Here is a 25,849-nt window from a genome sequence, read left to right as displayed (position 1 = left end):
CAGTCAGATTAACTAAAGGAGAGTTGGGAGCAAAATAAAGAACTGTTTAAGATCTGCTCAAACCTATTGCTAGTCTGGGGCAGCTAAGTAGTGCAGTGGATATAGCACCAGCCCTGAATTCAAGAGGACCTGAGTTCAAATCCAGCCTCAAACACTTGACACTTACTAGCTGTGTGACCCTGGGCAAGTCACTTAACCCTCATTGCCCCATGCAAAAAAAAAAGAAAAAAGAAAAGAAAAGAAAAACCTATTGCTAGTCTTCAGATAATCAACAATTTTAAGTTATTTGAGGTCAAGAGCCATATCTCAATTCACAGAGCAAGTGAGTGCTCAAGGAGGAAAGAAGGGTTTAAAGGAATCATTAAAATAATTCTTTATAACAATGAAATTCACAGAACCAGAGAACAGAAGGGAGGAAGAGAAAACTTGAACTTCATTTTATAAACAAGGAAATTGAAGCTCTGTGAGGTTTGGGGACTTGCCCAAAGTCACTCAGATAATGAATAGCAAAGCTAGGACTAACACTAAGGTCTGACTCTCTCGTTGATGCTCTACTATCTGTCTTCTATTAAAAAGAGTAAAAGCTAAGGTGTAATTCAAATTTTATACTCAAAACAAACACAACCATAAAGGTGGCTCCAAGTCACTGTTGTTTCTTCAATACTTCTACTGGTGGTTTATTAGGAGTGAGTCCCCTGTTCCCCAGTGATCTCCTAGTCAGAGTGCCAAGAACCATGCAGGCAAATGATAACCTCAAAAGTAGAAACAGCTGAAAAGCCCACAAAGAGGCACTAGAAAAATGGGTTTCTAAAAAGACAAATAGAATTTCTGTAAATTGAACAATTTCCCCAAAGATGAAAATTATTATTTCAGAGATTCCTTACAACCATTTCATTTTAGTTTTTATTTCATTTCAACCCAATTCCTTTTAATGTTTTTGGGTTTTGCTTCTCCTCTTCTAGATTGTCCTTCACTTCTGTATATTTGCATTACCAATCTATTGTTCTCGCTTTTGTTTCTTTGGTGAGATTTACCATTGCAGATGCTAGTTTCTCTTATGCCAGTTATTTTTGTTGGGTAGGCCATAAATTCAGCTCTCTCATAATTCTCATTTCTCTTTTGAACCATTCAGGGACAGTGTGTTATAGTGTCGTGTTCTCCTCACAATCCATAAGACCCTCTGTGTCATCAAGTTTGGGGTAATTTCTCTTTGTTTTGCAGTTATTTATTCATAGATGCCTGTACTCATTTACTAGATCAAGAGGCCGTATTTCCTTTTGTTAATAATGTTTTCCCAGCTGATCTATCTGCTTATGTTCAAGGTCTTTTGAGTTTTCCTCTTCCTGGAACCTTTGGTAATTTCAGTCTTTTTTTTTTCTCCCTGATTTTCCCCTATTCGCTTTCTAACTCTGTCCCTTATGATGGTAGTTTCCTTGGGGGCTACATCTCAAAGTCTCAGCCTCCTCCCAATCTGTGTAATTTAGGGTTCACCAGGCTAGGTCTCTAGGTTGAGGATGGTCAGAACTGGCCTCAGCTAGATGCTGTAGTCCTTCCCTCCGGCTCAGCGGAGTGGTGAACAATACCCCTCCAAACTTCCTAAATGCACTGTCCTTTTCTTCTTCCTCTGGGCAGTTCAGAGCTGCTAAATTGTGCTACTGATGGTTGCTAGCTACTGGGTTGTCTGCCCCAGCACCAGCAAGCAGCTGGGAGCTTTGGGGAGCTAGTGCTACAGGGTTGTGGCTTCCAGCGGGCTCTTGCTACTAAAGGGTTGCCACTTGCCATGCCGGCTATCTGTCACTGCCCAAGCAAATTTCCGTAGCCTGGAGACGGCATCGGAACGGGGGGGGGGGGGGGGGGGGGGGGGGGGGGCAGCTAGGTGGTGCTAGTGGATAGAGCACCAGCCCTGGAGTCAGGAGGACCTGAGTTCAAATCCAGCCTCAGACACTTAACACTTACCTGACTTACTGACCCTGGGCAAGTCACTTAACCCCAATTGCCTCACCAAAAAAAAAAAAAAAAAAAAAAGAGGGAGGGGAGCCTTTGTGGGGTTAGATTTTGTTGTAAGCTCTGACATGTGTAAAGGCATCTGTCAGTATGGCCCTGGTGCTGATGATGTGGGAAGTAGAAGAGGGGTAATGAATTTTTTATCTTCCTTTGGATTCTGAGTGTCTTAGACTATGGAGACAGAGGAACCTAGTTTATCGTTAGCATACAATTGCTGTTTTGAAGAGGTCTAAGAGGGCATGGAGATAGGAAAAATATATCTCATCCTCCATTTTATTGTTCCCATTCAATTCAATTCCATAAATACTTAAGTGACTACTACGTGCAAAGTTCTGGAAATATAAAGACAAAAATAAGAGAACCCCTCCCTAGGAGCTTATATTCTCCTGGGGATATACAACCATATATACAGGCAAGTAAATTCTAAACTTAAACAAGGTAACAATGTAAATTAATTTCAAGATGGAGTGGGTACCAATTATTTAGGGGTAAGGGAGTCAATCAGAAGAGGTCTGTGTAGGAGGCAGCTTCTGGGTTGTACTTTTTGGGAAGATAGAGATTTGATGAGGTATAGATGTAATTTGCTCCAATCCTTCCCATATTTCCCCTACTCTCTTTTTAATCTCAAGTTTCATTGCCAAGAAGTTTCTGACCACAGCATCTATTTAAATGCACAAGAATTGCTATTTAGAAGACCCAGTTTAGAAAAACCAATTACTTACTGTCCCCTCCAATTTTGTAAATTCCAATTCTGAACACCTCTACCTATATGTTCATTTTAGCAAAAATAATTTGTCAACTTTGTAATTGTTTACTTAAAGGTCTCTGGAGCCATTTGTTGAGTCCTGCTATCTATATATCCAAAGCAAACTATTATTTGGCCACTGGAGCAAAATGCTCCAATACCACCACTAAACTTTTACTAAAATTATCTGGATTGACAACGGAGGATTCCATCATCCTCAAGAGGCTCAGATAAAGACTGGCTTTATTCCTCTTAGCTAATCCAGAAGAGAAAAGCATACCAGAATACAGTTTACAGACCTTCCCAATCCCTAGCCTCTCCAAGGTTTTTGCTTTCCTCCTTTAATTTCTCTCAAGCAGCAGGGGAATAGTGAATTATCAGTCTCTACCATCAGCCACAACAGCATCACCAATAGCTCAACATCAGAAACCAGAGGGAGATTTCAGAAAGATGAATGTTGGTGATGCAGTACAAAAAGGACAATAATATTTTACAAGGTCACATGACTCCACAGTGGCAAATATCACTTGTTTTTCATCAAATAGGACTTTGGTGGCAGGGAGAAAATAACTCCTGGACTTGTAGCCATCCAAGTGTCATTTTTACAAAATGATCTCTTTTCCCCTGTCCCTTAACAGAAGGGCTAGTCCCACATTAGATTTCTGTCTCCTAGGCTTGAAACCACTTACCCATGACAGCTACTATCCTAATCCTTTAGTCTGGGCCTTGCCCTACATGGGAATTATGCCTGCCAATTAACTGTTGCTGCAGGGCTAACAGATTGAAGAGGAACTGGGAGAGACTCACGAGGGAAGAGTACTACATGGCCACCTAAATCCTCACAGAGCTGCTGCATTTTGAAAGGGCTGTGAGAAGTCCAAAAAACATTTCCCACTACACATTTTCAAAATGTCATACTTGGAGAGTCAGGCCCCACATTTTAGGACCGATGCAAGGCTTTTTATGAGATGGTAAATAAAAATAAAACTGTTTCTGTAGCTTTGTTTTTAATTTAATTTTAGCTAAATTCACATTTAGCCAAAGAATTCATTCTACTCCTTATGGCTGGAATGCCTTATGTTCATAAGATCACAAAGCAAGACAGTTAAAACCCTATTCAACCTTTGAGGATCGTCTCTGATACCCTCCCTCTATCAACCCTCTTGGACGAGAGTGACTCCCCCTGTCCCTGAACTCTCTTGCATACTTTTTACTCAACTCTGTGTCAGATAGCATGATGTAGTAGAAAGAGCAATGGGGCTTAGAGACAGAAGAGCCAGGCTCCAATTTCACCTCTATCTCTTACTAGCTAAGTGACCCTGGGCAAGTCACTTTCCATTTTTAAAAAATTTTAATTTTATTTAAATTTTATTTAAAGCTTTGAGTTCCAAATTCTATCCTTCCCTCCCCACCCACCTCCCTGAGGTGGTAAGCAATCAGATATCAGTTACACAAGTGTAAATATGTACAACATTACCATATTAGTCATTTTGTATAAGAAAACTTGAATAAAAGAAAAAAATGAAAGAAAGAAAATGAAAAATAGCATGCTTCACTGTGTTCAATTGGTATCAGTTCTTTCTTTGGAGGCAGATAGTATGTTTTATCATTAGTCCTTTGGAATTGTCTTGGATCACTGTATTGCTGAGAATAGTTAAGTCATTCACAGTTGGGGTTGTTTTTTGTTTTTTGGGTTTTTTTGCGGGGCAATGAGGGTCAAGTGACTTACCCAGGGTCACACAGCTAGTAAGTGTCAACTGTCTAAGGCCAAATTTGAACTCAGGTCCTCCTGAATCTAGGGCCCGTGCTTTTTATCCACTGCATCACCTAGCTGTCCCCGTCATTCACAGTTCTTCATCGAAGAATATTGCTGTCTCTGTACACAATGTTCTCCTGGTTATGTTCACTTCAATATACATCAGTTCATACAAGTCTTTCCAGGCCTTTCTGAAATCATCCTGTTTCTCATTTCTTTTAGCACAATAATATATACACAATAATGGCTTGTTTAGCCATTCCCCAATTGCTGGGGATCCCTTTCACTTCCAATTCATAGCCACCACAAAAAGAGTCGCTATAAATATTTTTCTACAAATAGGTCTTTTTCTCTTTTGGGGGATGTCTTTGGGATATAAACCTAACAGTGGTATTGCTGGATCAAAGAGTGTGCCCTTTAGGCATAGTTCCAAATTGCTCTCCAGAATGGTTGGATCGGTTCGCAATTCCACCAACAGTTGATTAACATCCCAGTTTTCTAACATTTTTCTTTTTTGTTATATTTTCCACTCTCATAGGTGTGAGGTGGTACCAAGAGTTGTTTTAATTTGTATTTCTCTGAACATTGTACACAGTATCAACAACATTGTGTGATGATCAACTGTGATAGACTTAGCTCTTTTCAGCAATACCAGAGATAGGACCCAAATCTAGGTCTTTCTGATTCTTAAACCAGCTAAATCCAAGACAATGCCAAAAGACTCATGACAGAAAAAATTCTTCACATCCAGAAAAAGAACTATGGAGTCTGAATGCAGATTAAAGTATACTACTTTCACTTTTGTTTTTGTTGTTGTTGTTTCTTCTTTCTTGTGTCTTTTTCCCTTTTGTTCTGATTCTTCTCTTACAACATGACTAATGTGGAATATGTTTAACATGATTGTAATGTATCACCTATATCAGATTGCTTGCTGGCTGAAGAGGGAGAGAAGGAAGGGTGGAAGAAAAATCTGGAACTCAAAATATAACAAAAATGAATGTTGAAAACTATCTTTACATGTAAATGGTAAAAAAAATAAAATATTATTTTAAAATTTGCATTTCTCTGATCAATAGTGATTTGGAGTATTTTTTCACATGACTATACATAGCTTTGATTTCTTCATGTAAAAACTGCCTGTTCACATCCTTTGACCATTTATCAATTGGGGAAAGACTTTTATTTTTATGAATTTGACTGAGTTCCCTATATATTTGAGAAATAAAGTCTTTACCAATGATACTTATTGCAAAAATTCTTTCCCAGTTTTCTGCTTTTCTTATAATTTTGGTTACATTGGTTTTGTTTGTGCTAAAGCTTATATAATTATTTATTGTATAATTATTTTATATAATCAAAATTCTCTATTTTACATTTTATAATGCTCACTATATCTTCTTTGATCCTAAATTCTTCCCTAGTCCATAAATAGGATAAACTATTCCATGCTCTCTTAATTTACTTGTGGTATCACCCTTTACATGTAAATAATGTACCCATTTTGACCTTATTTTAGCTGTGAGATTTTGATCTATACCTAATTTTTGCCATACTGTTTTTCAGTTTTCCCAGCAGTTTTTGTCAAATAATGAGCTTTTGTTTCAAAAACCTGGATCTTTGGGTTTATCATATATTAGATTACTATAGTCATTTACTCTAGTGCAATTCATACTATTGTATTCCACTGATTCACCACTCTATTTCTTAGCCAGTACCAGATTGTTTTGATAATTACTGCTTTATATTAGTTTGAGATCTAGTACTGCTAGACCACCTTCTTTCACATTTTTTTCACTGATTCCCTTGATATCCTTGAGCTTTTCTTCTTCTAGATGAATTTTGCTATTATTTTTTCTAGCTCTATAAAATATTTTTGGTAGTCTCATTGTTATGGCACTAAATAAACAGATTAACTTAGGTAGGATTGCCATTTTTATTACATTGGCTTGACCTACCCATGAGCACTTAATATTTTTCCAATTGTTCAGATGTGACTTTATTTGTGTGAAAAGTGTTTTATAGCTGTGGGTTTGTCTTGGCAGGTAGACTCCCAAGTATTTTACTTTGTCTACAGTTATTTTAAATGGAATTTCTCTATCTGTTCCTACTGGATTTGTTGGTAATATATAGAAATGCTGATGTTTTGTGTGAGTTTATTTTTTATCCTTCAATTTTGCTAACATTGTTAATAATTTTAAGTAGTTTTTTTAGTTGATTCTCTAGGATTTTCTAAGTATAACATCATATCATCATCTGCAAAGAATGAAAGTTTTGTTTCCTCATTGCCTATTCTAATTCCTTTCATTTCTTTTTCTTCTCTTATTGCTATAGCAAACATTTTTAGTACAATATTAAATAACAGGGGTGATAATGGGCATTCTTGCTTCACCCTTGACTGTATTGGGAAGGCTTCTAGTTTATCTCCATTACAGATAATGCTTCCTGATGGTCACTTTCCATTTCTCAGATGGTGGCAGCACAGTGTAGTGAACAGAGACCCTGTGCATGGAGTCAGGTAAATCTACCTTCAAATCTCACCTTAGACTTGCTAGCTATGTAACATTAAACAAGGCATTTAGCCTCTCTAGTCTCAGTTTCCTCATCTGTAAAATGAGATACCTGAACTAGAAGCCCACTAAGGCTCTTCTAAGCTCTAAATCTGTTAATCTTATGATCCAGAAAAATATATACTCCTCAAGCATATTTCACACCTTATGCACTATAAAAAGGAAAGCCATTATGTCGTATTGCCTTCTATGATAAATTCCTTGAGGTCAGTAATTGTATCTTGGTATCCCACCCAAACACCTAGTACAGTACCTCACACATAGTAGATGTCAAAAATGCAAGTATATGAAAACTCCAAAAGAGTTTAGTTAAGAATGAGTTTTCATAATTTGAATGGAGCAAAATATCAGAGAAGAATAAATACAAACTAAAAATAAAGTTGTTTAAACAGCAATGGTAAAGAGTTTCCGTTTCATGCTTAATTTACTTATGCATTTATGTTAAAACTATTCCTTTAGAGTGGAAAAAGTTTGAAGTTTTCAAAGAACTTTTTTAAGAGATACGAATAAAAAACACATCTATTTGTCTCAAGAAAAGAATTATAAAAAATACTATTCTTGTCACAATTCATTTCTAAAGACAAGGCTCTCCAAGTTCCCACCTACCCTCACCTCTTCCTCCTCCTCCTCTCCCTCTTTGTCAATCATCTGAAGAAGCTTCTTTTTGTCATCGTCAGCTTCTTCCACTGCTGTCCCTTCCTCTTCCCTATAGCGACTTCGCTCTCGGGCTCCAGCTTGCTTCCGACGAGTCTTCAGTTCCTCCTCTTCATCATCTCGGGGCCGTTTTGTACCCCTGTTTGGCTAAAAGAAATTAGAATCACAGTATGTCAAGTTGGAATTAGCAATCACCTAACCTAACACATTTTATTGATGAGTAAATACCAAATCAGCAAAGCAAAAATAACAGGGAGTTATTTAGTAGTAGAGCTTAAACTAAAACCAAAGACTCTTGATTCTTGAATCAATGCCCTTTCCACTAAGCAACAAAACTTGATTCTGTGTTCTATAACCCCACCTTGGCTGATCAGACCTTTTTCAATTTTAAAAGGTGAAAGGTGGCAATTCAAAAATAACAATCACTAAAATGAGACTCATAAAACCAGAAATTTCCTTATATGTGCAACTGATATGGCTCTATCCATCTTCCCTGAATTACAAAATTATTATTAGTTCCTTGCTTCATTCCTAGATATTTACCATTGTGGATGACCATCAAAAAGGTACTGGATACTTACTATAAGGCACACTACTACCAAATATGATGTCATGTAAGTTGCCAGTCCACTAAGTGATTTGGTAATACAGATAAATTTCCACTGTATGTGTTACATATCTAACTTATGGTTGCCCATTCAGCTGACAGACCCCAAGATGCCAGGAGTGAAAGGCCATGCCCTTCCATAGCTAAGCTTCTGGTGACTCCACATACCAGGTGCTTCAGCTATACTAAGCATATGACATTGCTTAGCAAATTTAAATTATACAATTTGGTTTGTAGGGCACCACCTGCTTTTCTTCACTCTATTCCCAGTCTCCCCGGGATAGATAATAATTTGATATGATCACAACCTATTTCCATAAGTATAAAAATCCACTATAGTCATTATAGATCAACCCTTAAAAAAAAAACTGTTGAAAACATGCCAATAATTTAAGACTATTAAAAAGTATGAAATCATTTCCACATGGAAAAAAAAAGAGGGAAAACTTGCTTGATCCCACAATAATGTCTTCAAACTGGAAATCTGCAGCTCCCCAGCAGGTAAGAACTTCAGCCCCTCGGGAGCACTAATTCTTTTAGGTTCATAAAACCAGGCCTGCTGTGATTCTGATTAGCGTGAGCTTGCTGCAGCAGCCAAGTTAGGCAGACTCGCCATGAAAAGCAGATTTCAGGATTGTTTATTCATTGGGGGCAGAGGAAAAAGGAGGTGGACTACTATTAAAAGGACAAAAGAAAACAGTGCCATCATCATGAAATGCAAAATGGATGCCGAGTGGCAACCTCTCTTTTATACATATCTCCCAATACACATATAAACTCACTCCTTTGAAACATACATTACAGTCATACCTAGAAAAGACTTTCTACCTCTAATAACATCTAGTGAAATAGCACCTTCCTCAGAGGGAGCTAAAGTGGGTCCTTTCATCTTTACCCCAATCCTGGAATTGGTATCATCATTTCTATTTTACAAATGGAGAAATGGCATAGTCAAGATTGTACAGTAAGGACTATTACAAAGACCCACGAGTTTCCGATTCCTAAGTCTGCTTTGTCTGATCTGATGGGCCTTCCCAAGACAGTAGTTTTTGAAGCTGCTCTCTAGAGAGTGCTCCAACAACAATGATTCTGGTAAACCAAACCTCCAACAGACTCTGTGCAGAATAGTAAATAGGAGGGGATTTGGGGGGAAGAACATAAACACTCATCAATCAATTAGTAAGTACTTATTGTTTTTTTGTTTTGTTTTTGTGAGGCAATTGGGGTTAAGTGACTTGCTCAGGGTCACACAGCTAGTAAGTGTCAAGTGTCTGAGGCTGGATTTGAATTCAGATCCTCCTGAATCCAGGGCTGGTGCTCTATCCACTGTACCACCTAGCCGCCCCTAGTAAGTACTTATTAATCCCTTACTAAGTCCTAGAAGCTGGGGGTACAAAGACAAACATGAAACAGTCCCTGTCCTTGAGGAACTTACATTTTATTAGGGGAAATTTTATATATGTGTGTGTGTGTGTGTGTGTGTGTGTGTATTTATATATACGTCTATGTGTATATGTGTGTATGTGTATATGTATATATGTCTATATATATATATATATATACACACATATATACAAAATATATGCAAATACACATATATACAAATAAATATAAAAATCAGGGCACTAACTGCTGAGGTATTTGGAAAGCCTCCTGTACAAGATATAAATATAAACCCTGTCATTACCTGGTAAAGCTAAACAAAAGGTCAGTCACAGAGCTAAGAGATATGAACCTGAGTCCCATCAGGCAATATATAAATCACCTAGAAGAGAATTATCTTCTTAATGATGCTGAAATTAGTGTCCTTTCAATTTTAAGTGTAGGTAGAGCATCACTCCACGACCCCTTCCTCTCCCCACCCAACCCTCCCAGACCATCAATGGAATTCAGGTTTATCTGGAGTCAACCCTCAGGGTTAAAGATAGCATTCAACATTAAACCATGGGAAGTGGTATGAGGGGAAAAAAGTGATTTGGAATCACAGGACCTGAGTTAGAATCTAGTTCTGCCACTTACTGCCTGTTAGACCTTGGCAAATCACTTTAATTTGGGGGGTTCTAATTTCCTTATCTATAAAATGGAAGGATTGGATCAGGTGATCTCTGAAGTCAAATTCTTTGATATTATGACCCTGAGAGCCTAAGTCTTAACTGCTTGAGAAGAGTTTGGGGCAATTCAATTCAAGACACATTTATTAAGTAGCTACTAAATGCATGGCACCATACTAAGCAATGCAAGAAGAAAGATTAGATACAAAGGACATAGTCCCTGCCCTAATGAATTTTCAATCTAGTGGACCTATTTTCTTATCTGTAAACTAAGAAGGTTGGATTTCTAAAATTCATTCTAGCCCTATGAGACTTTGTGTTCAATCTCTACCCCAATTCCAAAAGAAAACCCAGCCTTTAACAGTAGTAACCTGCACAAGAGAGGTATTATAAGTCCTACTAACCCAGAAACAACAAAACTGCAGGAAAAAGCAAATGTCAAGCTATTTCTCACTACAAGGGAGATCCACAAAAAGGTAGATGGCACTAACACCTGTCCCTTTCCTTTGTTTTACAAGGCCGATCCCAAAATGTTTATTTAAGTCCCTAAGAAGAGAAATTGTTTCATTCTTTATATTTGTATCCCCAGTTCCAAGCAGAGCGTCTAGTACATAGGAAGTATTTAATAAATGCTTGTTGATTGATTCATACTAGTCACCTTTGAGGATTTTTTTTTTTTTGTATCTTGCAAAGTGTTTGGAAACCTTCAAGATAAAGAAATGTCAGGAGAATTTGCTTTTAATAAAGTCATCTTTTTACTTCTGTTGCCCACAAGTCTAAAAAAAATAATTAACTGTTAATGTCTGTTATACCAACACACTGGTCTAGACATAAAAGATTCTTAACTCCCCATTTTAGGACTATTGTAGAGTGATAACATCTGCTGAGTATTTGTTGGGTTCCTACCTCAGAGCTGATCGACTTTCAAAGAGATATAGTTTCCCAAATGATCAAAGCTTATGAGAGGTTCCATAATTGCTAGAAACCAAAAGCATTTTATAAAAAATATTCCCACAGGAAACAGAAATAAGATTTCTCACATGAAAGCTCTGAAAGAGTTAAAAATTAAACAAGCATTTATTTGCCTAAGCTACTCCCTGCATACCCAGACAATATCCAACCTAAGCTGCAGGTTTTCATTTCTGTCTCTCTCTTTCCTTTTTTTTTTTTAATTAAAAAGCAGTGAGAGGCTATAGCTATAATGAGGGGCTATGGGAACATGCAGTTATATTGGGTTTAAAGTAATGTACCATAGGAAGAGGCTACATCACCAGAACGAATCCTAAATTAAAACTCCACTATGAAACCAACTCCATTTCCTCTGAGCATGCAATCTATATTATCAGCATTTACGATCTGTTTCGACCTCAATTACAATTTGGGGTGAGGGGGTGTGAAAAGAGAGATTTCTATAATATGCAATAAAAGTATCATTATGATAAATTATGAAAATACACAGAATGTAATTATTAATACAAAGACTACATTTGTATCAGAATAGAACTTATGTAAGTGATGGTATGGAGGAAGGAAGATAGGAGAAGACCAAAATTAATTTGATATACAAAGTTATAGGAGTAAAGAAGTAAATCTACGTCCCAAGCCCAGAAGATTTACAAAACCAACTCTTCTAAATCCCTATGACTTCCTCTGATAAAAGTGTTTATAATGTATTAATCAACAATATATTTAAACATCAATAAATCTCTGCTTATATAGACAGGTTGACGTTGATTTGGATTTATATGCTGACTTCTATAAAAAGTATAACTAAGTTTTTTCAAGAAGAGGTATCTTTATAAGGGCATTTTAATTTTAGCAAAAAGGCAGGAATAATTGTTTTAATTTTTAATTTTTATCTTGTTTCTTAACACCAGATAAAATAGACATTTCCACACACTTAATATAACAAGAGGTTTGTATGTAAAAGTCTGGATCTCAGTTATATACGGTTTATCTTTTAAATATATAATAAATTAAACATATACTTTCAAACCCCACTTTGTAATTCTTTTCAGCAAACACACACATATGCATAGAGATACTTTTTTTAGTGACCCTTTTGTTTGTTTGCTACCACTTCATACCTGTCTCCTCCATGCCTGCCATTCCACTCTGGAATGGAAGAAAAAAGAAGGTGAGGTGTAAGATGGTGTAAGAGGGGGAGAGGCTTAATGAAAGGTGTTTAATGGCAAACACAGGATTTCATCTTTGATCCTGAAGGATACAAGGATCCACTGGAATTCATTGGGTGAGGTAAGGGGAGAGGAGATGACATGCTCAGATCTTTGCTTTAGAGAGAAGACTCTGACCACCGAGTAGAAGATGGACTGCAATGGAGAGAGAGTTGTGGCTGGGAGACCAACCATCAGGCTACTTAATAATCCAGGAGGGAGTGATGAAGGTCTGCACCAGAGTGGGAACAGTGTCAGAAAAGAGAAAGGGACATATACATAAAAAATGTCTGAGGGGAATAGCCAATGTTAGGGATACTAGCACCCACAAACACTATTAGTAGAGCTATGTATTGCTCCAAGCATTCTAAAAAGCAATATGGAGTTTCACTTTTTTAAAAAATTGGCTAAAATGTCTATACCCAGAGACCTCACTGCTAAGAGGACCTCCTTCCACCCCCCCCCAAAAAAAAAAAACAAAAGTCAACGACAGAAAGACCCTATACACCAAAAATATCCATGTTAACACTTTTTTGTGTGTTAAAGAAGCACTAGAAACAAAGCAAATGTTCACTAGTTGAGAGAATACCTAAACAAGTTATGGTACATGAATGTACTGGAATATTACTATGTCATAAGAAACTATAAAATATGACGCATTCAGAGAAGAATAAAAAGTAAACTTGACAAGCATTTACTGAGCACATAGAAAATAACAAGCACTGCATTAAGTCTTTATGGTTCAAGGAAAGGCAAAAACATAGTTCCTGTCCTCAAAAAGTTCACTTTCTAATAGATAAGACAACATGCAAATAACAAACAAGCAACAAGTATTTAGTAAATACTGATACTGTAGCAGACACAGAGTAAAGTGATGGGGGTATAACGAAAGGTTAAAAAAAAAGGTACATACAAGATACACATGGTGTAAATCTAAGGTGATCTCAGAGGAAAGGCACTGGGGGAGACAGACTGCGAAGAAGAAGAAGATGGAGCGGGGGATTTGAACCAAATCTTGAAGGAAGTTAGGGAAACCAGGACACTTAAGTGAGGAGGGAGTATATTCCAGGCATGGGAGCGGACATTGAAAAGACACAACTTTGGGTGATAAAGTGTCATGTGAAAAGATTTCACTATACAGATGAAATCATAGGTATGTGCACAAGATTTTTTTTAAAAAATCAAGGCACAGATGGTTTCTTTCTTTCTTTCTTTTGGTGCAGTTGATATGTCAGTTTTGCTCAACTGCTTTTCCAGCTATTTTTTTCTTAATTTGTTAAAAGGGATAACTTTCTGGTAGGAAGAGAGGAAGGACATATTTGGAAATGAAAAGTGATGTAAAAACAAAAGAAATCAGTAACAATTTAAAATAAAAATAAGTGACAATGTGTGGCCTATCCCTCCTAGAGAAGGTTCTTCACATTCCCCAGAGGGTGAAAAAAACCACTTAATTGGGACCTCAATGTGAAAAAAAAAAATCATCTAAGTATCACAAAATACATAAGAGACATTGGGGAGAAGAAAAAATATCAAACAGAAAAGGAAGAAATTTAAAAGGAATAAACTAAACATTTGGTTTACAACAAATTTTAGGCTCATGTATGTACTCTCTAGGGAGAAAGAGTCTCATTTGTCCTTCAAGGAATGATGAAGTAGATCCACATGTTCCATCAAATAAGAAATCATCCAGGAAAGGCCAAAGCAAAAAGAGAAAATGAATGGTGTTTAGTGACTCATAACTGAGGGCTCCATAGCAATTATTTGTTGACCTGATAACAGCAATGAAGAAGTCACCTGCCTCTGGCCTGGATTACTTTCTTCCTCATCTTCCCATCCTAAAGGAACCTCTACCCTGAAGCTATACTTATCTGACTGGTGATTCCATTCCCAGAACCACCATTTCAGGAAAGATTTCAACCATGATTCACCTCACTCACTCCATACTTCTGTTACTGTCTTGCCCAAGGTTTTTGGGGGGAGAGAGGAAAGGAAAAGAGGGAAGGAAGTAGAGAAGGAGGGAAGGAAGGAAGGAAGGAGGGAAGGAAGGAAGGAGGGAGGGAAGGAAGGAGGGAGGGAAGGAGGGAAGGAAGGAAGGAGGGAGGACGGGTGGGAGAGAGGGAGGGAGGGAAAGAAGAGAGGAAGGGAGGGAAGGAGGATCCCTGCACTAAAGAAGCTACAATGATTGCGGACTTACACTATCCACACACCTACTGAAATGTGTTCGCTTTGTATTTGTCTCTTCCTCTCTTTGCCAAAGGCAAAGGCAGCTAATAATTTTTTGAGTTGTCTTAATGACCTTTTCTCTTGAAAAAGGCAGAGGAACCAACACAGGAGTGTTCTATCTGGATCTGACAAACTTCAAAGGGTTAACAGAGGGGCAACTATATGGCGAAGTGGATAAAGCACTGTCCCTGGATTCAGGAATACCTGAGTTCAAATCTGGCCTCAGACACTTGACACTTACTAGCTATGTGACCCTGGGCAAGTCACTTAACTCTCATTGCCTTGCCAAAAAAAAAAAAGGGGGGGGGGGGGCTTAAGAGAAAAAACAAAGATAGAATTTCATGGACAACTCAACCCAGAAAAGGAAGAAGTTCTCAAGAATGAAATACTGAAGACAGGTAAAAGAAACAATGTATCAAAGGAGGAGAAAAGGCAATAGTCTACGGAGACTGCTATACAGAACTTACCTACTGACTTGAGTTTAAGATGATATGTAAAGAGCAGGAACTAGGGGATAGATACAAAAATGTGTCACAATACTGTCAGAAGTGCTAAGAGTGTGAATACTTAGAACAAGCTGAAATGGCGAAACAAGTGAAGGACCACAAAAAAGGGTTTTTGAGCATGAGGAGAAATAAGGAGGGCCAAAGGAGAGCTGGATCACTACTCCGAACAGATGGAAGAAAGGATAATAACTGACAATTGCAGGAAGGCAGAGCAGCTCATTTCTTATTTTGCTTGTTTTTCCTGGCAAGGAGCCTGACTTTTGGATTGGAGAGAACAAAATATATCTAATGGGAAGTGGACACTCGAGCTGAGTACAGGCCCAATAAGAGAGTACCTCAATGTCCTTGAAAGTGACACTCGAGGCAGCTAGGTGGCACAGTGGACAAAGCACCGGCCCTGGATTCAGGAGGACCAGAGTTCAAATCTAGCCTCAGATACTTGGGCTGCGTGATCCTGGGCAAGTCACTTAACCCTCATTGTCCCACCAAAAAAAGAAAGAGAGACAGACACTCATCTGCCCCAGTCGAACAATATCCTCAGGTACCAAAATAACTAGCAAATGATTACTAAGCCTATCTGTGCCACCTGAAAGATTATGGAGAACTGGAGAAGTATTTTAAGACCAGAGAAGAGTAAATGTCTTCAAGTTTTTAAAAGGGGGCACAGAAAGAATGGAAATTGCAAATTATGAGTCAGTGAGCTTGACTCTTGACTCCTGGCAAAATTCTCAAAGGCAGAAGCAAGGGGAAGGTGAGACAGCAAACAGAGATCACAAAAAGCCAGCATGGCTTAATCAAAACAGGTCATACCAGAATAACTATTTCCTATTTTGACATGGATACTAAACTGGCAGATCAAAGGAAAGAGGGGGATATAGTTTTCCTAGATTTAACAAAGCATTTGTAAAAGTCTCTCACACCATTCTTATGAAAAAGATGGCGAGTTGTGAGCTAGATGACAGTATAATTAAGTGGCTTTGGAACTAGCCGAATGGCCTGACTCACAGAATCATCAAATTTCACAGCTGGAAGGGACCCCAGGACATCTAATCCAACCTATACCTTAAAAAGTATCCCCTCTGGGAGCAACTAGGTGGTAAAATGGATAAAGCACTGGTCCTGGATTCAGGAGGACCTGAGTTCAAATCCAGCCTCAAACACTTGACACTTACTAGCTGTATGACCCTGGGCAAGTCACTTAACCCTCACTGTATAATAATAAATAAACCCTCACTGTAAATAAATAAATTAAATAAACAAAAGTATCCCCTCTGTTTATAACTTAACTGGCATGTGGTGGGTTATTCAGTCTTTGGTTAAGGACCTCAAGTAGGTAGGAGGGAAACTACCACCTCCTCCCAAGGCAGCTTGTTCTACTTTGGGATACCGCTAATGGTTGGGAAGTTTTTCCTAACATTAAACCCCAATTTGCCCCTTTGCAACTTCTATCTTCTGATCTTAGTTCTACCCTCTAAGGGCAAGCAGAACAAACTTTCAAATACTAGAAGACAGTTCTCAGGTCTCCTTATCTTCTTCAAGCTAAACATCTTATTCTTTCAACCAATCTTCATATGAAAGGAAGCATGGTGTAATAGATAACTGTATTTAGTAGTCAGAAAGAGCTGGGTTCAAATTCTGCCTCAGACAAGTGCTAGCTATATGGCCCTGGGCAAGTTATTTACCACCACCCCACCACCACCCCCACCCCGTTCCTCATCTGTACAAATTAAAGGATTGGCCTCAAAAACCTTTAAAATCCCTTCTAACTCTAAGATTCTACATGACACCAAATCTGGTCTCAAATGAGGTCTCAAAATGACCTCAAATAAGGCCTTTCACCATGCTGGTTGTCCTGCCTCTGGACATTCTCCAACTTAGCAGGGCTCTTTATAAAATGCAGGGCTTGGAATACTGGGGACATAGTCTGACTAGGGCAAAGTACAGCAGGAGGACTATCCCCTCATTTTCCTGAAAGCTATAATTCTTTCAATGCAGTCTAATATTGCACTTATTTTCTTGGCTGTCATATCACACTACTAATTCCCATTAAGTCTGGAGTCCATTTAAACTCTCAAATCTTCTATAACTAAACTGCTGACTAGCCATAGCTCCCCTATCTTATACAGTCAAACTTTTTTTTAAACTAATTGTAGAAAAGTCCATATTTAAGTGCATTCTGAATTATTAACATGGTTTCAAAGAATAGTCATTAGTGAGCCATGTCAACTTGGAAGGAAGTTTCCAGTGAAGTATCCCAAGATACATTGTGCTTGCATCTATGCTGTTTAACAATAGTTTGAATAAAGGTATAAATGGAACGTTTGTCAAATTTGCAGAAAACACAAAGAGATTGCTAATGCAGTGAATGACAAAGTCAGGGCTCAGGGGTGACATGATAGCTGTGTTCAAATATCTGAAGGGATGTTTTGTGAAAGAGGAACCAGACTTCTGTTTGGCCCCAGCAGGGAGAACTAGGAGCAACTGGTAGACACTGCAGAGAGGCAAATTTAAGCTTGATTTGAGAGGAAATCCCCAATAACTAGAGCCATTCAGAAGTGGAATAAGGGCCAGAGGAAGTAGTGGATTCCTCTTATTGGGGGTGCTCAAACAAACAATGGATAACCACTTGTCAGATATGTTATAGAAAAGAATTAGAGGGTGCATAATGGATTGGGTTAGAGGATCACTAAGGTCCCTTAAAATTCTGAAATTTTGTAATTGTGTGTGAAAATAAACTCAATTCTATGAAGAAACCAGAAAAAAAAAATTAGGACACAAAGGTCTCCCACAGTCTTATAGGAAATCAGACAACTTCAGAAAAGAAGCAAAGAAAAAGAAGCAAATACAAGGAAATAAGATTCGTCTTATTTAAATAACTGAGAACCTTTGAGATCATCTAATTTAACTACTACATTTTAGCAATTAGAAAAGGAAGGCCCAAGATGTTGAATGACTAAGATCACAAACAGTGTCAACTGGGACCACAATCCTGGTCTCCTGACTCCCCGTTCTATGAATGTTCTTTCCATTACACTAAATCACCTCAAATTAAAAGTTGAGAATTAAAGATATAAAAAAAGAGAAAGGTTTAGAAATGAACTAAAAATCACAGAATTACTTAAGGCTACAAGAGTTATGGGTACATGCTAATACTCTGAGGAATGAGCTGATAAAAGGGGAGGAAAGGGAGAGGCAGCTGCAAATAACAATTTGGGTTCCTCTTGAAAAAATGTCTACAATCTCTATGAGGGAGCAATGGAGATGAATTTTTGAGTTCTTCATGGAGAATCTCAAAAATTTTTTGCACTTGTAATATCCTCTTATCATCTGATTTCCCAATATCCCTGCAACATGTGAAAAAGGACATATGGCATAACACATGAGATACATGTATATAAACACACATACAGGACATGTGAATTTAAATCAGTCTTGATTTGGTTGCAGGGTGTTTTTTTTTTGTTATTAGTTTCCAAATGCCCCTTGAAATAAATGAAGCCACATGGAGTGACACAAAGAAATGTTTAAGATTCACTGGTCGGACAAAATTTAAAATGCTCACGAACCATTTACTGTTAACTTTTCCTATCACCATTTGTCAGACTAAAGTAGAGGTTACAAACATTCATTTTACCAGACTGCAGTGAATGGCCTGACCCAGAAGTTGTAAGTGATCTGCAATAATGAGTTTTCCCTTTCCCTTGCTGTATGTATTCACTGATGACATTTTGCAACTAGGACTTCTGGCTTAATCAATATTTGCTACTAAAAGAAAAAAATCATCCAAAGTTAACAATCAGGGTTCCACTGCAAATTTGCTTAAAGGACCAAGTGTAAAAAAGTGAATAATTGCTAATGCAATACAACCAGAACCCCAAAACCTAAATTTACAATAAGAAACTGTGACAGTCAGAAAAAACCCAATCTTATATTTAACCCTACCTCAGCGAACACTGTTACCTACCATACATTCATATGCAAGTGTGCCTTTCTTCCAAAAAGTTTGAAAAACATACAACAGAATCCAGTGAGATGTAGCCATTTCTATCCCAATTTTGCTACTATTCATTTAGCAAGGATTTATTAAGCGCCTATTATCTACATAGCAGGTATGAAGCTAGTCACTAAAAATAAGGAGACCAAAAAAATGAATCACAAAACAACCAAAGAATAAACTCACTTAAGTTTTAAAATTAAAAAGAAGTTTTTTAAATACTCCATCCTGGGGGCAGCTAGGTGGCGCAGTGGATAAAGCACCAGACCTGGATTCAGGAGGACCTGAGTTCAAATCCGGCCTCAGACACTTGACACTTACTAGCTGTGTGACCCTGGGCAAGTCACTTAACCCTCATTGCCCTGCCCAAAAAAAGAAAAGCTTGTGACCATTTGGGGCAGCTAGGTGGCGCAGTGGATAAAGCACCAGCCCTGGATTCAGAAGTACCTGAGCTCAAATCCAGACACTTTATACTTACTAGCTGTGTGACCCTGGGCAAGTCACTTAACCCCCATGCCCCCCCACACACAAAAAAAATTTAAAATTAAAATTAAATAAATAAATAAATAAAAATAAAATACTCCATCCTACATGTTAAATACCCTAGAGCTCTGATTGCTCCTCATGGTAAGATATTTACCATGTGTCTAGACTTACACAAAAAACCTGATATAAGCAAAATCAAAATGAAAGAAAGATTTGGATAAAATCTGTAATATGATTGGCTAAAATTTATCATTAGGATTTATGATCCAAATCATGAATCACAAAGACTATCATCAATTTTTTCCTACAAAAAGTACATTTTTAGTATTGTTTATACCTCAATTCATATCCTTCACAACTTCTAGAAGACTACAGCTTTCTTTTTTAGAAGGTGCCCACTATACTTGTTAAAGTATAAACTTTAATTATTTTTAGATTAATTTTCTAGCTACATCAGAAAACCAAATTACAAATTGGTTGTTTCATTTATCAAAGTTAACTGAAGTACATCTTCAATTAAGATCCTCCTCTGATTCCTCAACACAACATGGAAAGGTTTTTTTTATTCTTGATTACTAAGCCAAAGCTGGGTATTTCTTCCCTACATTTAATGAGTTGCTATGGCCAGGCCAAATAGATGACCTGGGTCCAACCCTCTGATGAAGTGCCTCCAGACTTAGGTAGGCTGATCTTCAGGGAACAGACATTCAGCCCATCCCTCCTTCCCACCTTGTTAAGATCTTGTCAGAGTTTGTACTTTATTAGCAAGTTCTTTAAGAATCCTGTCAGGGTAAGTCTTTACTAAAAGTAATCATGGATACTTTGGTAATGTTTTTGCCAGTTGTATCAAGATATAATTATCTGTCAATCAACAAGTTTTTATTGAACCACTGCTTTTTGTAGTAGATGCTACCAGGTAGTAGGTATTACTCACAAAATGCAAATTAAAACAACTCTGAGGTACCACCTCACACCTATTGGAGTGGCTAATATGACAAAAAAAGGAAAATGTTGGATGTCAGAAAATTGGAACACTGATGCACTGTTGGGGGAGTTGTGAAGTGATCCACCCTCCACACAACCACTCTGGAGAGCAATCCGGAACTAAGCCCAAAGGGCTATAAAACTGTGAATATCCTTGGATCCAGCAATACCACTGCTAGGTCTATATCCCAAAGAGATTTTTTTTAAAGGGGGGGGGAAGGGGGTGGAACTATCTGTAACAAAAATATTTATAGCAGGGGGGCAGCTAGGTGGCGCAGTGAAAAAAGCATCAGCCCTGGATTCTGGAGGACCTGAGTTCAAATCTGGTCTCAGACACGACACTTACTAGCTGTGTGACCCTGGGCAAGTCACTTAACCCTCATTACCCCACAAAAACAAAACAAAACAAAAATATTTATAGCAGCTCTTTTTGTAGCAGCTAAGAACTGGAAATTGAAGGGATGCCCACCAATTGAGGAATGGCTGAACAAGCTGTGGTATATGATGGTGATTATTATGCTATAAGAAATGACAAACAGGATCATTTCAGAAAAACCTGGAAAGACTTACATGAACTGATGCAAGTGAAGTGAGCAGAACCAGAAGAACATCATATACAATAAGAGCAATATTGTTCTATTGCTCGATGAAGAACTGTGAATGACTTAGCTATTCTCAGCAATACAAAACAATCCCAAAGGACTAATGATGAAGCGTGCTATCCTTCTCCAGAGAAAGAACTGATATTGACTGAATACAGACTGAAGCATACTATTTTTCACTTACTTTCATTTTTTTCTTTTATTCCAGTCTTCTTGTACAAAATGACTAGTATGAAAATGTTTTACATAATTGGACATATATAATCTTAAAAAAAAAAAACTTATTTGCTCCTACCATCCCTACTATCATGCTCTATCTCTCCCTTCCCTTCTACATCAAACTCTTCAGAAAAGTGGTCTGTACTCTGGCTTCATTTACTTTGTTCTCACTCTCTTCTAAACCCTCTGCAATCTGACTTCCAACCTCATTAGTTAACTGTGATATCCTTTCCACTGGTCTTTTCGCAATCCTCACCCTTCTTCATCTCTCTGCAGTGTCTGACACTACTAAATGATCTATCAGATTCTTTCTTCTCTTAGTTTTTATGATTCTTCTCTTTCTTGATTCTTTTCCTAACCTAAGTAACCAAGATTTCTATATTTTGCTGGATCTTCATCTTTGTCCTGCCCCTCCCCAAACTGTAAGTGGAGGGTGCCTCCCCCCACCTCCCCACTCTGTTCTGGACCTTCCCTTTTCTCTATATACCTTAGCTGACAAGCTCATCAGCTCCCAAGGGTTTGACTATCTCTATAATTTGCTGATAGAGTCAACCCTAGTCTCTCCTCTGAACTACAATCACACATTTATAACTGCTTCTTGGACATCTTGAAGTGGATGTTATGTAGAAGGTTCAAATTCAACATGTCCAAAGTCAAACTCGTTCTCTTTTCCAAAACATGCCCTCAGTCCAAACTTGCCTATAACTGTAAAGGGCAACACCACTCTCCCAGATTATCCATGTTCACAATCATGGTGTCATCCTTAATAACTCATTCTCACAACACAGTCAAATCCTGTCATTTCTACCTCCAAAATGTATCTTCTATCCCTCACATAACCACCAGTTATTTCAGGCCCCCATAACTCCTTACCTAGACTTGCCTTCTAATTTTCCTCCCTGCCTTAAGTCTCTTTCTACTCCAATCCACCCTCCACATAACTGCCAAGGTGATTTTTCTAAAGTATAGTAGGTGTCACCCTCCCCCTAAAAAACGAGCTCCACTGGCTCCCTATTACTTTTAGATTCAAATATAAAGTCTCCTGCTTAGCATTTAAGGCTCTTCATAACCCACCCCCTTCTATTTTTCCAATTTACCACACTTTACTCCCTTCACTCACTCTATAATCTAGCAATACCAGGCTACTTGCTATTTCTTGCACAGGAAATGCCATTTGCCAATCTTTGCATAGATCTATTTATTCATATGTTGAGGACAATAACGGCTTTGGTGTTTTTGCCCTTTATTGTATCCCCAGTACCTGGTACATAGTAAGCAATGAATAAAATACTTGTTGACTGATGATATTTGACAGTCATTACTTTTTAAAGCTTATTTATTATATATACAGAAAAAAGGAAAAGATAAAAGCTTTCCTGCTTTCTTGATTTCCAAATGATTCCTAAACTTAGAATAAATCAGTTCAAAGGAGAAGAAAACTATTTTGGAAAGGTTGTTGGTGTTCTAAGATGATTATCACCTCTGATATATCCTAGTACCCAAGTCCATCTTTGTTTGATGTGACATTCTAACATCTGCAACATTTTTGTCATATTTGTTACTGATACTGAGCACATAGGCAGTATGAGGAAAATGGACCTCTCTCTAACTTCCTAAGTCAGGGGTTTATACAATGACTTCATTATTCTGTTTGAAGTGGATTCCCAGAATACCAGACATCTATATATATTAAAATGTGCCCTCAAAACACATTCCACAGCAGCCAACTAAAAATAACTCATGAATTGTCTGCCATTTTAGATTATCCATGCTTTGTTCTCCTCCCTTATATACAGTACAGAAACAATGCAACAAATAGGCATAAAGTAGTGCTATGCAAATAGTTAGAAATTAAGAGCAAATAAGCACTTATCAGTATGTAAATATAGCAAATAAGCCCCACTCACCCAATTACATAAGCAGTATAGTACTACTGTGGGTGATACCCATGAGCCATAGCAGCAAAGGGTATTTAATGTAGGGAAACTTGGTAGCTGCCCTCCATGACACTGTCCTCAAAAGTTAGAGATGTGCCTCTGGCATCTCTTTACAGCCAGTTAAGGAATCAACATTCAAACTTCTCTTTAAAAAAACAGAGGGCAGCTAGGTGGTGCAGTGGATAAAACACAGCCGTGGATTCAGGAGGACCTGAGTTCAAATCCAGCCTCAGACACTTGACACTTACTAGCTGTGTGACCCTGAGCAAGTCACTTAACCCTCACTGCCTTGCCCCCCCCCAAAAAAAAAGCCCTCCAGGTCCTCTGTACTTTGTCGAGGTGAGAACTTGGTTCACACACACAGATCACAGCCCATCAACAAACTTGACAACTGATCTTGGAGAATGGTTGTGGATCAAAAAATTCATCCCCATGCTATCAACTTGGTGATAGGCCTTTTGGATTAGCTAGGCCAGTGATTTCTTTATGAAAAATGTACCAGTTAGTGGACCTAACCAAGCTTATCCTCTAGAACACAACCACTACAACAAGAACATCTCTTTTCAAGGCTGCATTACATAATGAAATAAGACACTTATGCTTATTGCATGCAGGGTGAGGAAATAAAGTCTTGATTATTTATACACTAAATAGATTTGTTAACAGGAAAGAAATCTGATTAAACTAATTCTTACTAAAGTATGAGTGATTGATCCCATGAATCTCTGATGGATTATGTGCATGTCAGCAACCAGAAATTCCACTTCTGATTAGGTGCAGATGCTGGATCTTGTTTCCCTAACTATTATTCAGTTCTCTAATATTTAAATAACAAAAAACAAGCAAGCTCATCTAGGAATCCTCAAAGCACTGAAGAAGGTATCAGAGACTGGAAAGACACAAGACAAGTACAGCCCAGCTCTCTCCACTACTCCAACAAAGTTGGAAGAAGAAAATCAAATGAGGAACAGTTAAAGGAGTAAGTCCACAGATGTATTACTCCAACCATTGAGTACCTGGGGCAGATCTAGCAAAGACAAAGGCTGGGAAATATGGTTGAGTAAGAAGGAAATGAACTGTGTAACAGAAGTGGATCTACAGTTCTGTCACTCTGGCCCTGGAGCAGGATCTACAAATTAAGTCCATGGACCGGGACTAAGGCTTACAGCTAAGTGACCTGGGTTGGGGCCCAAGGTTAAGCAACCAAAATAGAGACTTCAGACCAGGGGTAAGTTCATTCTGAAACTGCAGAGCCTACTAACTAAATTGACATAGGGCTGGGACCACTAATTCTGTAGCTATAAGCAAGGGCAAGCCTGCAGCTGGATTATCAAGTTTGAAACTGGGGCTGGGAGTCTGCAATGCTCGGAACAGAAGAACTTCAATCAGACTACTCTAGATCCTAGCTTCTTAAACTATGGGTCACAATCCCATATGGGGTCACATAATTGAATATGGGGGTTGCGAAAAATCTGGCAGTAAAACAGTAAAAGGTGATGTATACCTATTTCATGTACCATATTCATGTATTTCATATCTGGGGTCACATAAAAATTTCTTGGGGGAAAAGGAGCCAAGAATGGAAAAAATTTAAGAAGTCCTGTTCTAGATCAGACCACTTAGAGGCCTTTAAAAGTCTGGAATTCCCTGGCACAAATCACCTCTGAAACCCATTAAGAACATAGTACTGGATACCTCCCCCCTCAATAAATACAAGGAACCTGACCCTAACACAAAGTCTAAATCACAAACCCTTCAAAAGAAGAGAATAACTCCCCATCTACAATTAAGCTACAAAGAAAAACGTGACTTGGCCACAAGTTCACCTAGAATTCCTAAAAGAAATGAAGCAAGAAACTCAACTTCTGTTGAAGAGATGAACTTAAAATGCAAGAAAAGACATATTTTTGCAGACATGAAAAATGTAGGAATTTTTTTTAGGATTTAATTTTCGAGGTTTTGTTGTCATTCAATTATAAGTTATAAATGCAAATAAAAATAAATGTGTTTAAAAGAAATTAAGCCAGGGTTTTAAATTGTATTAAAAAGAGAAACAAACAGAGCTCTGGAGGAAACATTCTGGAAGGAGAATTAACAATTTAGTATGAGATGCAAAATATTACCCAAGTAACAGGTACCCATGAAATTAGAATAGACCAAAAAGAAGTCAGTGACTCCATGAAATAAGAAATATTAAAGACAAAGTAAAAAGTCAGTAAATAAGCATTATTAAGTACCTATTATGTGCCAGCACAAACATATGCTAAGCACTCTCTCACAAAAAGAGATAAAAGAGAGTATCTGCTCTCAAAGAACTTACAATCTAATGGGGGAAACAAT

General features: G+C 37.9%; 1 protein-coding gene across 2 annotated transcripts in view; it reads right to left on the bottom strand.

Annotated features, from left to right (window-relative positions):
• CTNNBL1 (catenin beta like 1) overlaps nt 1-25,849 on the bottom strand; it is a 200,454-nt gene that overhangs the window by 137,629 nt on the left and 36,976 nt on the right. The window contains exon 2 of one of the 2 annotated variants that reach the window (XM_043983996.1): nt 7,685-7,873. In XM_043983996.1, the coding sequence (XP_043839931.1) occupies nt 7,685-7,873 (189 nt within the window). The remainder of the gene's footprint in view (nt 1-7,684; nt 7,874-25,849) is intronic. The other variant, XM_043983997.1, reaches the window with a different exon arrangement.

This window comes from Dromiciops gliroides, chromosome 2 (assembly GCF_019393635.1).
Source record: "Dromiciops gliroides isolate mDroGli1 chromosome 2, mDroGli1.pri, whole genome shotgun sequence".
Lineage (NCBI taxonomy): Eukaryota > Metazoa > Chordata > Mammalia > Microbiotheria > Microbiotheriidae > Dromiciops > Dromiciops gliroides.
Note: the sequence above shows the minus strand (reverse complement) of the source record. Positions and strands in the feature narration are given on the sequence as shown.